Source organism: Stegastes partitus, unplaced genomic scaffold (genome assembly GCF_000690725.1).
Source record: "Stegastes partitus isolate 25-593 unplaced genomic scaffold, Stegastes_partitus-1.0.2 Scaffold3679, whole genome shotgun sequence".
NCBI classification, from domain to species: domain Eukaryota; kingdom Metazoa; phylum Chordata; class Actinopteri; family Pomacentridae; genus Stegastes; species Stegastes partitus.
In genome coordinates, this window is record NW_007581410.1 from 4,365 (window position 1) to 16,991 (window position 12,627).

The 12,627-nt window shown below is 43.1% G+C and overlaps 1 protein-coding gene across 1 annotated transcript in view; it reads left to right on the forward strand.

The window, feature by feature from the left end:
- The first annotated feature begins 399 nt into the window (after positions 1-399).
- LOC103376143 (girdin-like) overlaps positions 400-12,627 on the forward strand; it is a 45,434-nt gene continuing 33,206 nt past the window's right edge. Inside the window, exons 1-6 of the mRNA XM_008306510.1 lie at positions 400-466; positions 1,301-1,438; positions 9,264-9,322; positions 11,319-11,402; positions 11,528-11,668; positions 12,367-12,539. Coding sequence (XP_008304732.1) covers positions 400-466; positions 1,301-1,438; positions 9,264-9,322; positions 11,319-11,402; positions 11,528-11,668; positions 12,367-12,539 — 662 coding nt within the window. The remainder of the gene's footprint in view (positions 467-1,300; positions 1,439-9,263; positions 9,323-11,318; positions 11,403-11,527; positions 11,669-12,366; positions 12,540-12,627) is intronic.

The window sequence follows — 12,627 nt, forward strand, 5'->3', positions numbered from 1 at the left end:
TGTGCGTCGCGCTGTGAGTGATGCCAAGGAAACTTCAGCCTTCAGAGTGTCTGGACTGATCTGTAAAAAAAATAAATAGAAAAACACATTTCAAGTCACATTGGCATTTTTTTTTGTGCTGTCTAGACATTCTAAAATCAATCTGGACACAATGTGGAAATGCCAAGAAAAAAAAAAAAGCAGACTCAGGCTGGCATTTTTAACAAGGCTGATTATTTCGGGAATCCATGAAAGCTGCACAGATGTGGTTCTATTCTGACCGATCAAAACCACCAGATTTCCTGCCCCCCCCCCCCCCCCTTTTACCTCCACGATGAGGTAATGCAATATGTATAGGGCAGATGGTTACGGCAGAAGGGGCACGTCTACAAGCCCCGTACTTAAATAAGCCTCTTTGTCATGACTTCAGCAGTAACCTGCGTCGAGGCGTCGGGTCAGATGAGTTCAAGCTTCTCTCTGCCGTCAGGTACACATGAAATATTCACGTTACCTGACCTTCATGTTGTTTCTGCTTTAAGAAACCGGCCTTTCTCTTCGGTGCAGCTTGGAGTTGGTTAGTTCTGCTCTAAAGGTTGAGAAAAATATTTTGGCAAGCGGTTGTTGAGTCGTCCTGTGAGATTTATAATGAATGCATGAATCAAATAGACATTACATAATATTAATAGGTACAGATGTGGTTGGAATCGGTTGTGACACACCTGGGAAAAGATTAAGCAATGCACTTATGTAAAGAATGTGAGTAATTTGTTTTTGCCAGCCTGTTTGTACGCTGCTGCCGTGCCCTTAAAACCAAAACATCAACACTAATCATGCCCGTCCCACGCCTGAGTGCATTCGTACTCACTGCTGCATGTGTCTGCATGAGTGTCGTAAATAGCAGCTCACGGTTTCATTTCGGTTTTCGTGATTGACGTGTGAAAGGAGGCGGCCGTGCGGTGTAACCAGCAGTTTATCCCACATCCACATGGTTGCCTCTTGCTTCATCTCACACACATATTGACCAATAATGCACGCAACTACCACTCCTACTCAACTATGTAAGGTTCATACTGTTCATTTTGATGTTAACCCGCCTCTTTTGCAAACTTATACTGCAGATTTTAGAGGGTGTTACAGATATATTACCTGCAGGGTTTCACATAGTTGGAGGCCTGAGGATGTCTTCCTGCTGTCATGCTGCAACTGTCTAGGTGATGTTTCTGATGCCAGAGTGCTCTAGAAACTTTTCTTGCACCGCTGACAAAATCCAGCCTTCAGGAACTTTCATGTGACTTTGTTCGAGCTGGTAAATTCTCTTCAGCTTTGTCACCACCAAGGCTAAATATTTCCACGTGTTCTTCCTTCCTGACCACTTTCTTTTCTTTGCAGGAGACCCTCCAGCAGCTGGTGATGATGCCTTTGCCGAATGTGCTGGTGCTGGGCCGAAACCCTCTCTCCGGTAAGTGACGGTGCACCAAACACTACAACCACATCTATATACAGGCTTTGACCAGCGCTGTGCAGGTTTTAGTCTGAGTGCTCCACGACAGTTCAACGAGGGGACACATGCGATTTTGCAGAGCTTTTGTCACTGCATTAGAATGCAATAATAGACCTGTTTTAATTATCCGGTGCTTTTATGTTTCACGTCTCTGGCTGTAGATTTCACTTTCCAGCCGCTTCATTTCATTGTTTCTCCTTGCTGCTTATTTGATTTGCCATTAAAAAATTAGCCGTGGTGGGAGGAACTTAACAGAAGAAAGTGGAAAAATAGATTTTTTATTGCAGAGAAGATGTAAAATGGACAGATTAATGGGTTCTTTTCAAGCTTCTCCTTCCTTTCGTCGCCCTTTCTTCGGTAAAAGCCTACTCGTGCTTTATAAATCCTCGTGCTCACCACAGGGACGTCCCCGCGGGCCGAATCGGCGGAGCTCTATTACCCGAAGTGTTAAATTCATTTTGTAGCCAAGCTTTGACCTGCTGAACCCAGCCGCGCTATTCGATATGTCTGAGCGGCCCGAAAGCAACAGTGGTGCAGAGTCAAGTGTTTGAATGTCACGAAAACGGGTTTGAGCAGCTTGACCCGTGCAGCCCCCAAGTGCTATTTGATATTCCAACATGGCCTTGATGAAGCCACCGAGGAGAATATAGCGAGCAGGAGGTCATCGATTAAGATAATGGTGCACTGAAAATGCAATGTTTGTGTGAAATAATGCTTGTTTCCCAGCGCATATAGATAGTGAAACATTTGCTATAACCACCAGAAGATAATTGGACTGGTTGCATAACTTCTGGAAAACAGAGCTTCTTGGCCTTTGTGCACCATCATCTGCTCCTCTAACTGAACCGACTCAGCTTTCGCGGCTTGTTGAAAGATATTTGTGTCTTTCTAAGCAAACAGAATAGCCTCTAAACCCCTGTCCACCCCCAGCTGCCTTTATCACACTTTCACCACAGCCGTTGCTGCTATTTTGGGGTTTTCATCGCTTTACAATGGTCACAGTTACCTCGTTTAATTTTCATACGCCCCCACCAGAATGGAGGGTAAATAAAGGAACAATGAGAGGCTGCAGGGAGTGCACACATGGATCATCGGCACCATGTTTCATAACTCTTGAGCAGCTTTTTGTTGGTGTTTTTTTTTTTTCTTTTTTTAAATCCTCTCAGTGCTGCTTCCCATAATAACTCAGTCTAGACATTGTGAAGACAAGAAGGTTCGAGTTCATGAACAGAACTCTTAAAATAATGCCTTTGCTGAATTTAAGACTTTTTGCAAAGATCGCTGATGCTTTTTTTTTTTTGTCAGAGCTGATATCAGTTATTAGCAATAAACGAGACTGATAACTTGTATTTGGAGCTAATATACATGGGTAACACAAACTCCAACACAAAACTTAGTTGAAATCATTTTGTTTGTTGACATTTTACAAATGTTTAATTAAAAACGAGCTCTTTAAGCATGTATCCTTCAGTGATGACAAGCTGTTACTGCTGACATTTAGCCAATCAGACACTTTAAAGATTTTTCTGGGGCATTTTACAGTCTTTTTAAAGGAATAGTTTAGGAGTGACAGGAAAGGTGAGGAGGGGATAGAGGGGGGATGACATGCAGCAAATCAATGCCGATCGATGGCCACTGCGGTGGGAACTTCCAGCCCTCATTCATGGGTGCTCAACTCGGTGTGCTATCGAGGGTCCAGAGTAGTGCGTTTTTAAATTTTTTATTGGAGATTGCTCAAAAAAGAATGATATTGATAGTCAATCAATCTCTAATCTGCCTCAAAAATCATCTAATACAGCAACCTTTCACATTAAAAGCACACCAAAGTCGACCCAGTGCACACATAAGATGGAGGGAAGCTGCATCCAAGTGCACCAGAGCAGGCAGAAAACATTAGACTGCATTCCTCAAGGTCTCTTTTGCCCTTTACCCCGTAGCTCGTCAGATAATCAGTCAGCCTCTCCGACCAGCGGCGGCCGCGGAGTCTGGCTCTGCGGCCCAGCGGCTGCCAGCTGAAAGTCATTGGCCATGTGGCTTTTATTAGGCTCCCATTAGGGGGCAGGGGGACAACGCTGCATGTGTGTGAGCGCACGCACGTGTGTGTTTAGTCGGTCGGATGGGGGGGAGGGGCGTCTTCACAACAGTGAACAGTGGGAATGCACTGTAGTTACCCCCCAGGCTCTGGTCTACCCCAGTCTGTCTTGCACAAACACGCACAGTCAGATGCACACACACAGTCCGCTGTGCATGCAAGTAGTGTTTAGTCATGCACATGTCAGAACACACACACACAGAGCGCCTCCTTTGTTTAGTCTGTCTGAATGTTGGCGAGTTATTAGCAGCGATCCGCTCTCTTATTCTGAAAACTTGCTTTTCTAAGTGTGTGTATGACCATCAGTGATTGCAGGTTGTTGTTGCCTGAATACGGCCTGCAGATGCTGTTTACAATAAATATACAGCAGTGACCAGTAAACATCAAATCCTCTCCGTCTACTACTTCTGCTAAAGGAAGACAGTTGGCAGCCAAATCTCAGAACCTGAATACATTTCATGAACAAATGTGGCCAAACGTATCCCTGACACAGTTCAGAGCTGGTTTAATTGATGCACCGCTCAACGGGCAGAAATCCTTTTGACAGTAGCAGCAACAGAAAAAGACAACTGTTGGCAGCTGACAGCTGACAGAAGGCATAAACCGAGAGGCTCCAAAGTTGTGTTTGTGAAGCGGTGGTCCATAAAGAGGTGTTCCATGAGTGTCGGCTAATGTTTGGTGCATTCATACAGTCTGTTTTCTTTAAAATGTGCATAGTTACAGAACAAGATCATGTGCTTTAAAGAAGGTGAAACAACATAAAGAGTCAAGATAAAAACAAAGTACGAAAAAACATAGAACCTTAAACCTAATAAAATTGTATGGTTTTAGGTTGTTGTTCACACTAATAGGAATATTTTGTAAAACCAATTTCTTCCTCCATATTTCTTATATAGTTTCCTCTATATGTTTTAAACCCAGGTTTGTGTGGACATGTAAAACGGAGAGTCCCAATAAAAGTGGATGTAAACTGGTTTCTTTATGTTTTGTTAGTATGAGTTAGTATAACTTAACTTGGCATTGCTGCACCACCACACAATGTAGAGTTCATATTATACTATATTAAATTAAATTAGATTAGATTAGATTATTTATAGTCATTATTGATAATTTATAATACATTTTTAGTGATGTTTTTAATAAAGACCAGAAAACAAAAGATTAATTTAGTATTTAACTGCCTTGCTTCTAGTTATATCACATATTTAACCACTTTAGCCTGTTTAAAGTATAGAAATAATTAAAAACACACACAAATAAATGATCCATGTAAATAAAACTGAAAAAGAATAAATGAATGATCTCACCTTGATACACATAGATTAATAAAACCAGTGAAACACAGAGGTGCACGGAGGGCGACCAGGGCGGCGTAGCTGCTGCAGCGGTCGGCCTTGACTGGGTGTAACTGGGCTGGAACTCTGTTCTGACCTCCTTGTGCACCCCAGCATCCTGCAGGCCTCGCAGCAGGCTGCTGGGAGTGTGACGTGGGTATTTTTAGACCATGAAGCCTATTCTGCAAGGGCAACCACTAGTCCCTTTAGGCCACAGCCTCCACCGGAGAGGACGGAAGTGACAAGAAGCCCGGGCAGCCTCAGACTAGCGAGCCTTGGAGGACCTGAGCGACGGAGGGACTTGGTTATCGAGTGACGTGATTGGCTGTTTGTGAGCCAAGGAGGGAGCAAACTGGGCATTTGTTCATACGACTGAATTTTGTGTTTTCGTTTTGTGCATTCATGGCGGTTTGCATCAAATTAATTTCAGTCAAACTACTAAACCTTCTTTAAGGAGCCATTAACAAAAAAACAAAACTCAGGTGTTAATGGCTCCTTTAGGATATAAGTGTCTGGAACTCCCAACTAGTCCGTCAGAACTGATGAAGCCTCTTGGATGAGAGGTGGAACGTCTTCAAGAAACTCAAGCAAGTCCAGTTGATTAAACTACGAGACAAATTCCTGTATTTAAGGCGATATTTTGATGGTCATGTGGACAGAACTAGTTTTAAACAGAGGGGGAGGATGTACATTTAAAATATATCCAGTGTATACAATGCTTAATGTGTACACAAACAATGAACCTAAACTGGAGAAAATCCCAGTTTGACCAGTATTATTTCTAACTTTGTATAAAAGCAAGCTGTGCATGGCTGCCTCTGACAGTCAGCTCCAGGCTGTTGGGAAGACGCCGTATCGTGTAAAGCCCTTAAATAATCTGAAAGTAATGTTCGGCCAGCTCTGTCCTCGAATCCACTGAGACGGGCTGAACACGCTCTGGCTCGCTGTCAAAGCAGCATCAGATTGGTTGTACGAGTTTTATCGGCGACATGCAAGTCATCAAGTCCTGAACGGCTCGATTCATGGTGGCAGCAGAGAGGGTTGTAGCAAGAGATTGCACATGCACGCAAACACACACACTCTTGTTCACTCACATCCTCACACACAGATTAACAATGGCATTGCAGGAAGACGGGTTAGTCACTGTCCCTCTGACCTCCAGTTTCCTGCCATGAGGATAAAACGGGGACACGGGAGGAAAGGAGGTGAAAAAGGAAGGCTGGACGAGTGAATTTAAACACTCATCTGTAACAATGTTAAAGGAAGGAAGGAAGGATGGGTGTTGGGGAGAATAAATGGATGAATGATGTATAATAAGGGGAGGAAGAGGGTGATGGAGAAGAGACCAGAGAAGAGTAGCACCTCCTTCTCGCCTCCTTGCTGCTGCTGCTGCTGCTGGAGGGAGATTTCTTCTTTCTATTTTCAACCTCGCCTCTTTGCCTTCCTCCCGCTCCGTCTCCTGGTTTCTCTATTTCTATATTCTTCCCCCTGTGTTTGTGTTGCTTGTACTCGGTGGTGCTTTTCCCCTCTTTTGTCTCTTTTCCTTTCATCTCTCCCCCCTTAACCGTCTCTCCCTCTTGTTCTCCCTCTCTAGCCGTATAAATTATTTATCCTATGAGGTCCCTTATCTTCCCTCGGTTGGCTCCAGTAGATTTGCGGGGCTAAATCCCTTCCCTGACGAGAGTAGGTTCCTATGGCTCTAATAGAGTATTGTTAAGCCCTGCAGCAGTGAGAATTAACTTTTATCTGCTGTCACCCGTCTAGGTCCAAATATTCTCTTTATGTGCTTTCTTTTATATCATAAATGGAGGTGCTGATGATGAAGTCAGACGTTTTGTATTTTTCTCGAGTGCTGACAGACGCTCCTCTGTGTTCACTCTGAAAACAGAAGTCCTTGCTTGATTAAATATTCTTTAGCGATAACTACTTAGCGTTAAAATACACATTATGTAATAAATTGTAAGTAATGGAAAATCATTTTTGTTTAAAAAGCGGAGTTAACGCTCTAAAGTTGAAGCATCACGTGTGAGCGCTCTTCTGCCGACCATCACGGAAAGAAGTGAGATTGAATAATCATTTAAATATGGAGATAATGGCGCGTGCTTTTAGAGTGGCTCTTCTCTAATGCATTTATAGTAGCACGAGTAGTTATGCAAAAAGTAATGGGGAAAAAAACGAGTTGGAGAGAGAAGTTCAAACCCTCCAACCTCTACATATCTGTCCATGTGGCTGCTGGAGGAACCCAATTTCACTCCAACTTTGCACATACTGCCGCTTCAGCATCATTTTTCAACATGCAAGTTTGTTTAATAGACCTAAAAAAAAACCTGTAAAACTCAGAAATAGATGCTGTGAGTCCTCCTCCAAATGTTCTCTTTTGATGTTGCTCCTTTTCAGGTAGGGAGTTGTTTGCCTTGTAGCGTGTGGTTTTGTTGGGAAAGAGTGGATTTTAGCCCAAATCGTGATATTTTTTCATAACTTTGCCAAGTGGTTTTGGCCCCTAAACTTAACAGAGAGTGAAGTGAAGCAAATGATGGTCCTACAACAGACATAGACCTCCAACCACTGAGGAAAAGCATAGCAGGATTTGACGCCCTGGAAATGAGAAGGGCTTCAGTCAGCTTCAGACATTTTGAGCTTGTGTTTTCTTTACATTTGTTTAACTTTGCTGTCCGACCTAAATGCTGGAAAGCTTCCCTCAGAGCTATAAGAAAACTAAATCCACCGTGTGTCCTTGGCTGCAGCACAAATGCAATTACAGCTGAATTTCCATTTTATAATGTGAAACATTTAAACAGTCTAAATGAGTGAATCAACAGTGAAATCATGTTCAGGTGGCTGCAGAAGTCCAGGTTTCCACCAGCTGGAAGGAAAAAAACCCTCCAACCTGCCTGACGTCGCTGATTGGACTCCGGCCAAATGTTCAGCTTAATCAAAGTTTCAGTGCGTGGAGAGCAGCAGGGTTCTCATCATATTCCTCTTGATTTGTTCATTGAAATTCACACATGCGCTGACGCCGGCTCGGTCCAAGGACGCAGCACTAACAGTCATGAGCGTAATATTGAGCTCTCCGCTACTCGCTAGCACATTGATTTGTGTGCATCTATTGATTCAAGAGGAATGAGAGAAGGGAAATTGATTTGATTGTGTGGAGGATTCTGTAAAATGGATGGAGGCTGTCAAAGGGCGACACTGTTTTGCCTTATTGAGTCGTCCCGAAGGAACAACCGGATCGTCTGTTTCTTGGTGCTTTTGTGGTTATTCGATAATTTGCGATAATGCCGAAACGGTTTATTCACATGATTCGATTCTCATTTTTAATCGCCTGGAAAGTCCCACGAAGATTAAAGTCATACATCAAAATTGTCATTCCGTGTGCCTGCTGGTTGTTGGCTGTTCCTGCTGGGATGATCAGTCCATTAACCGAGAGGCAAACAGACCACCGCACACAGAAAACACACTGTCGCTAATCTGGATTTATTATCATTGCAGCCGGACACTCGCTGCCCTCTGGGCCACATGATGAGCTGGTTTATCACACATCCTGATTCAAGCAGGGAGGGGAAACACGGTGCAGATGTACACATCACGCATATACCATGACACTTAGTCAGGGCAGCACACACCACCTGGTTGCTCAGCCCCAAATCCCACAGATGAGCTCAGGCCTGTTGAGCAGACGAGCAGCTGTTTGCGGCGCTTTCTGACAATATGTCCTGACATGTGGAGGAGTCCTGGAAGTTCATCCTGCCAGCCCGCTAAACTGTGGAAAACATTGTGGCACGGCGACTGGAGGAAGGGGCTTTATAAGGGGGGAAATTGTAACAACCCCAAGAATTTAGCTAATTGGAAGTAAATGTGGGAAAGATGGGAGGATTTATTCCTGCCTTAGAATGAGGCAGCGCTGGTATGCTAACCATGACCCATGAAATCCAGATTTTTACGGGGAAAATAAATGCAATTTTTCAGATGAGTGAGACCCCATATGCCAAGTAAACAGCCGCGACCCAGATGATTTTATAACATCTAAAGCTTCACTGTAAAGAAGGACTCAACAAATATCCAGTTATTCGTTATTACCCTGCAGTCAGTTTGCGGTGAGGTGTTTAAGGTGAAGGTTTCCACTGTTATGAACAAAACATCAATTAGGAGAATGTATTCATCACCCTCTGTGTGTTTTAGCTGCTTAAAAAGCCACAAAAGCTGATTGAACAGAATGTTTGACAAGTCCAAACTAAAACAAGACGTGCTCAAAATAGAGTCAAATTACCTGTTGTTTGCTTGGTTTCTACAGTAATTTTGTTTTGGTTTTCATGCAGACATATTTAAAGTGTTTTTTTTTTCCCCCTCCTTACAGAGCAAGGTCTGGAGGAGATGAAGAAACTGTTGCTGCTGCTGCTCGGCTGCGCCGTTCAGGTGAGTTCATCTAAACACAAAAGCCCCTTTCAGACATTCACAGCTTTCCATTAATCTGAACGTGTCGGCTTCACGTCCGAATGAGCGCTCTGGTCGCTTTTCTGTAGAAGCTGTGACGGCACAAGTGATGGAGCTTTTTTCCCACCACTGTTGGTCCAAAAAGAGCAAAAGGAACAGTTTACTCGCTTAAAAAAACACCTTCCTCATTCACTTCACAAACTTAAATGTCCTTAAAGACAAAAGTTTACTGCGATGAAGACAGACTTTAACAGCTTCATTAATGAGACTCAACAGCTGTAAATGTAATCTGGGTTTTTACAAAGTGCCAACAGGCTTTCATGTTTAGTTTGTTGCTTCCAGCTGTTTGTACGAGTCATTCCTCTGAGTTTATTAAATACCTGCAGCATCAGACAACAGCAGCGGCGTCTCTGAAGCGAGAGAGTCGAGCACATTTACACACCTGGAACAACAGCAGTAGCTTCATTACTACATTATATCCATTAAACATATTACAATAAACTGATTAGGATAATACATTAGGTAGACTATATTGAGCACACTAACATATTGTTTTCAAAACCAAATATTTGGAAATGTATTGATTTATTGAATTTCAGGACTGCGTGAAAAATGTTCAAATTAAACAATAAGTTACTCCCTGATATACAGCAGTTCAAGAGCAACCATGGAAGCTGTCAGTTAAAAGGAAATTTAAATGTCCTCGTACCACCATAAAGAGAAGATGTTTGTGTCAGTTTGTGGGCTAAAACTTTAAAATAATCTGGATGATAATCTCATAATGAGTCCCACTATTAAAAAAAAAAAAAAAAAAAAAAAAGACAAAACGTACAAAAACATATAATAATGTGGAGCAGCAAAGGTGTTCTCGGGGTTTCTTAAAATGTATGTGGGCATAAGGCTTGAAACAAATAGGAAACAGTAACGTATGCAATAAGAACATGTTGAAAATAGTAAATTATAGCTTCATCCTACTCGTTTTCAGACATTATTTTAAGGTTTGGGTTTCTTCTCATTGTGTGAAATTTATTGTCTTAACAGTATTATGGCATATCTGAAATAAACCAATCAATTTATTAATTAATGACTTAGAAATATATATTATTCCTGACATGGGGACAGGATCAAACAGTAAACGTGTACTTTGTCACACACAGAGTCCCAGTTTATCAGCTACACTTAAATTATTTGTTATATTGTGGATTTGGACGTTTGTTTATTAGTGCATTATGTCAGTTTGTGTACTATTAATAATCTCCTCCCATGATATTTTAAATGTTATGAAGTCCAACAGAGCTGCTTGTTATAGTCATTACTCTTGGTTTTGGTCATCTTACGGCAATTTAATTCCAAATCCACAAATCTAATTTTGCTGGACGTCTGTCTGTGTCGGCCTCCCGTCGTTGCTGCCACTGGTTCCCTGTGATGGATGAATCAGCTCCATCATGCAGCTTAATGCAGCTTAATGAACGGCATCGCGGACCTTTTCCTGTGTTGTCACAAAGCTCCCATTCAGCTCTTTCTCACACAAGGCCATTGACCTTTCACCAGCTCTATTGTTTCACTGAAATCACTCCATAGTTGCATTCATGCACTTAACTCCAACTTAATACTTTGCCAACATCAAGCCTGCGTTCAGCACAATCCACCTTGAACTGAATGAGAATTATCCTGCGGTGAAACCGAGCGCACATCTCCGGCGAAATATCCCGTTCTAATCTCATATTCTGCCAGCGAGGGAGGAAAATTATCTCTGATACAGAAGATAAACTTTCATTTGAAGGCTTGTCTACATTCCTGGATGCAACTGCTGCTTCCTTTTATATCCAATCTGTTTTGTGTCTGCAGTGTTGGTCCACTAACCTCCTCTTGACCCCAAACCCACACTAACGTCTTAAAAAACACCACCCCCTACCTTTCTTCATTGAAGTTTCATAAATTAAACTGTCATCCCTGCCTGTTCCTTCTTTGTTTACAGTGCGAGAAGAAGGAAGAGTACATTGAGCGTATCCAGACTCTGGATTTTGACACCAAAGCTGCCATAGCATCCCACATCCAAGAGGTATTTCTGCTCCACAGTGAACAAAGAGATCAAGATATTTTAGATCTTAGATCATGCTGGATCATTTTTTATGGTAGTGGTTGGATAGTGATGAAGCTTTATTGATGATATGATGATGATTGTAGGTGACGCATAACCAGGAGAACGTAGTGGACCTGCAGTGGTTGGAAAGTGGAGAAATGCCTCCTGAGGATCTGGACGGCCTCTCCAGAAACCTGGCTTTCCACCTCAAGCGCCTGGTGGACGAAAGGGACACGCAGCTGGAGGTAATGTCATACATGTGTGGTAATATAGAATTTAATCTCATTGAGAAGTATCATAACCAGAGCAAACTAGAAAACTGTGGTAGTTTCTGTGTCCTCCTGCTGTTGGGAGGAGACTTGCTAATGAAACTTATGGGCTGTTTCTAGCAGCGTAATGTGGAAACTTTTCCTTTTTTTTTTTTTTTTTTGGCTGTTACCACAAGAGAGAAGCCTCAGGAAGGAAGGGCTGCAACTGTTAACCGTCTCATAGATGGGCTGCGTGTGCGTTTGTGTGCGTTTCACTTTGGCTCTATGCGTCATTAAACGAGTTTCCAACCCGTGGGGTGCAGATCTCCACCACTGATATGGCAGATTTTTTTTTCTGTGTGTGTGTGTGCGTGCTTTTGTGTGTGTGTGTGTGTGTGTGTCGAGGCTTCTAATAGCCTCCAGATTATCACTGTGTAGTCCAGCCGCTCTCAATTAAAATCCCATTTCCTGTCACGGGCACTAGATCAAAATAGGCTGTGTGTGTGGGAGTGTGTGTACTCCTGATGCCAGCTTTCTAGTTTTGGGGTGACGGGAGTGCTTTGGTCCAATCTATACATCCACTCTCCTCTTTGAGTTTTAGTCGATCCCGCCATCGATTCGCAGCCTGATCTAACCGTCGCCTTTCATTTACGCAGCACCTCACCTGTCCTCCTGTTTCTCCTGCTTCCGTCCAGACTATAGTGGAGCTGACCCAGGAGAGGGACTGTGTCCAGCTGTCCCCGCTGGCTCCCTGTCCCACCCAGTCCCCCGGTGACTCCCCCAGCATGAGGAGGACCGAAAGCCGGCAGCACCTCTCCGTGGAGCTGGCGGACGCCAAGGCCAAGATCAGGCGTCTTCGACAGGAACTGTGAGTGTCACGGCCTCTAAATAGTTATTTAAATTGGGCAAAGGGGACAGACATGGAGATGATCAGCAACTATAAATAAACCTACACA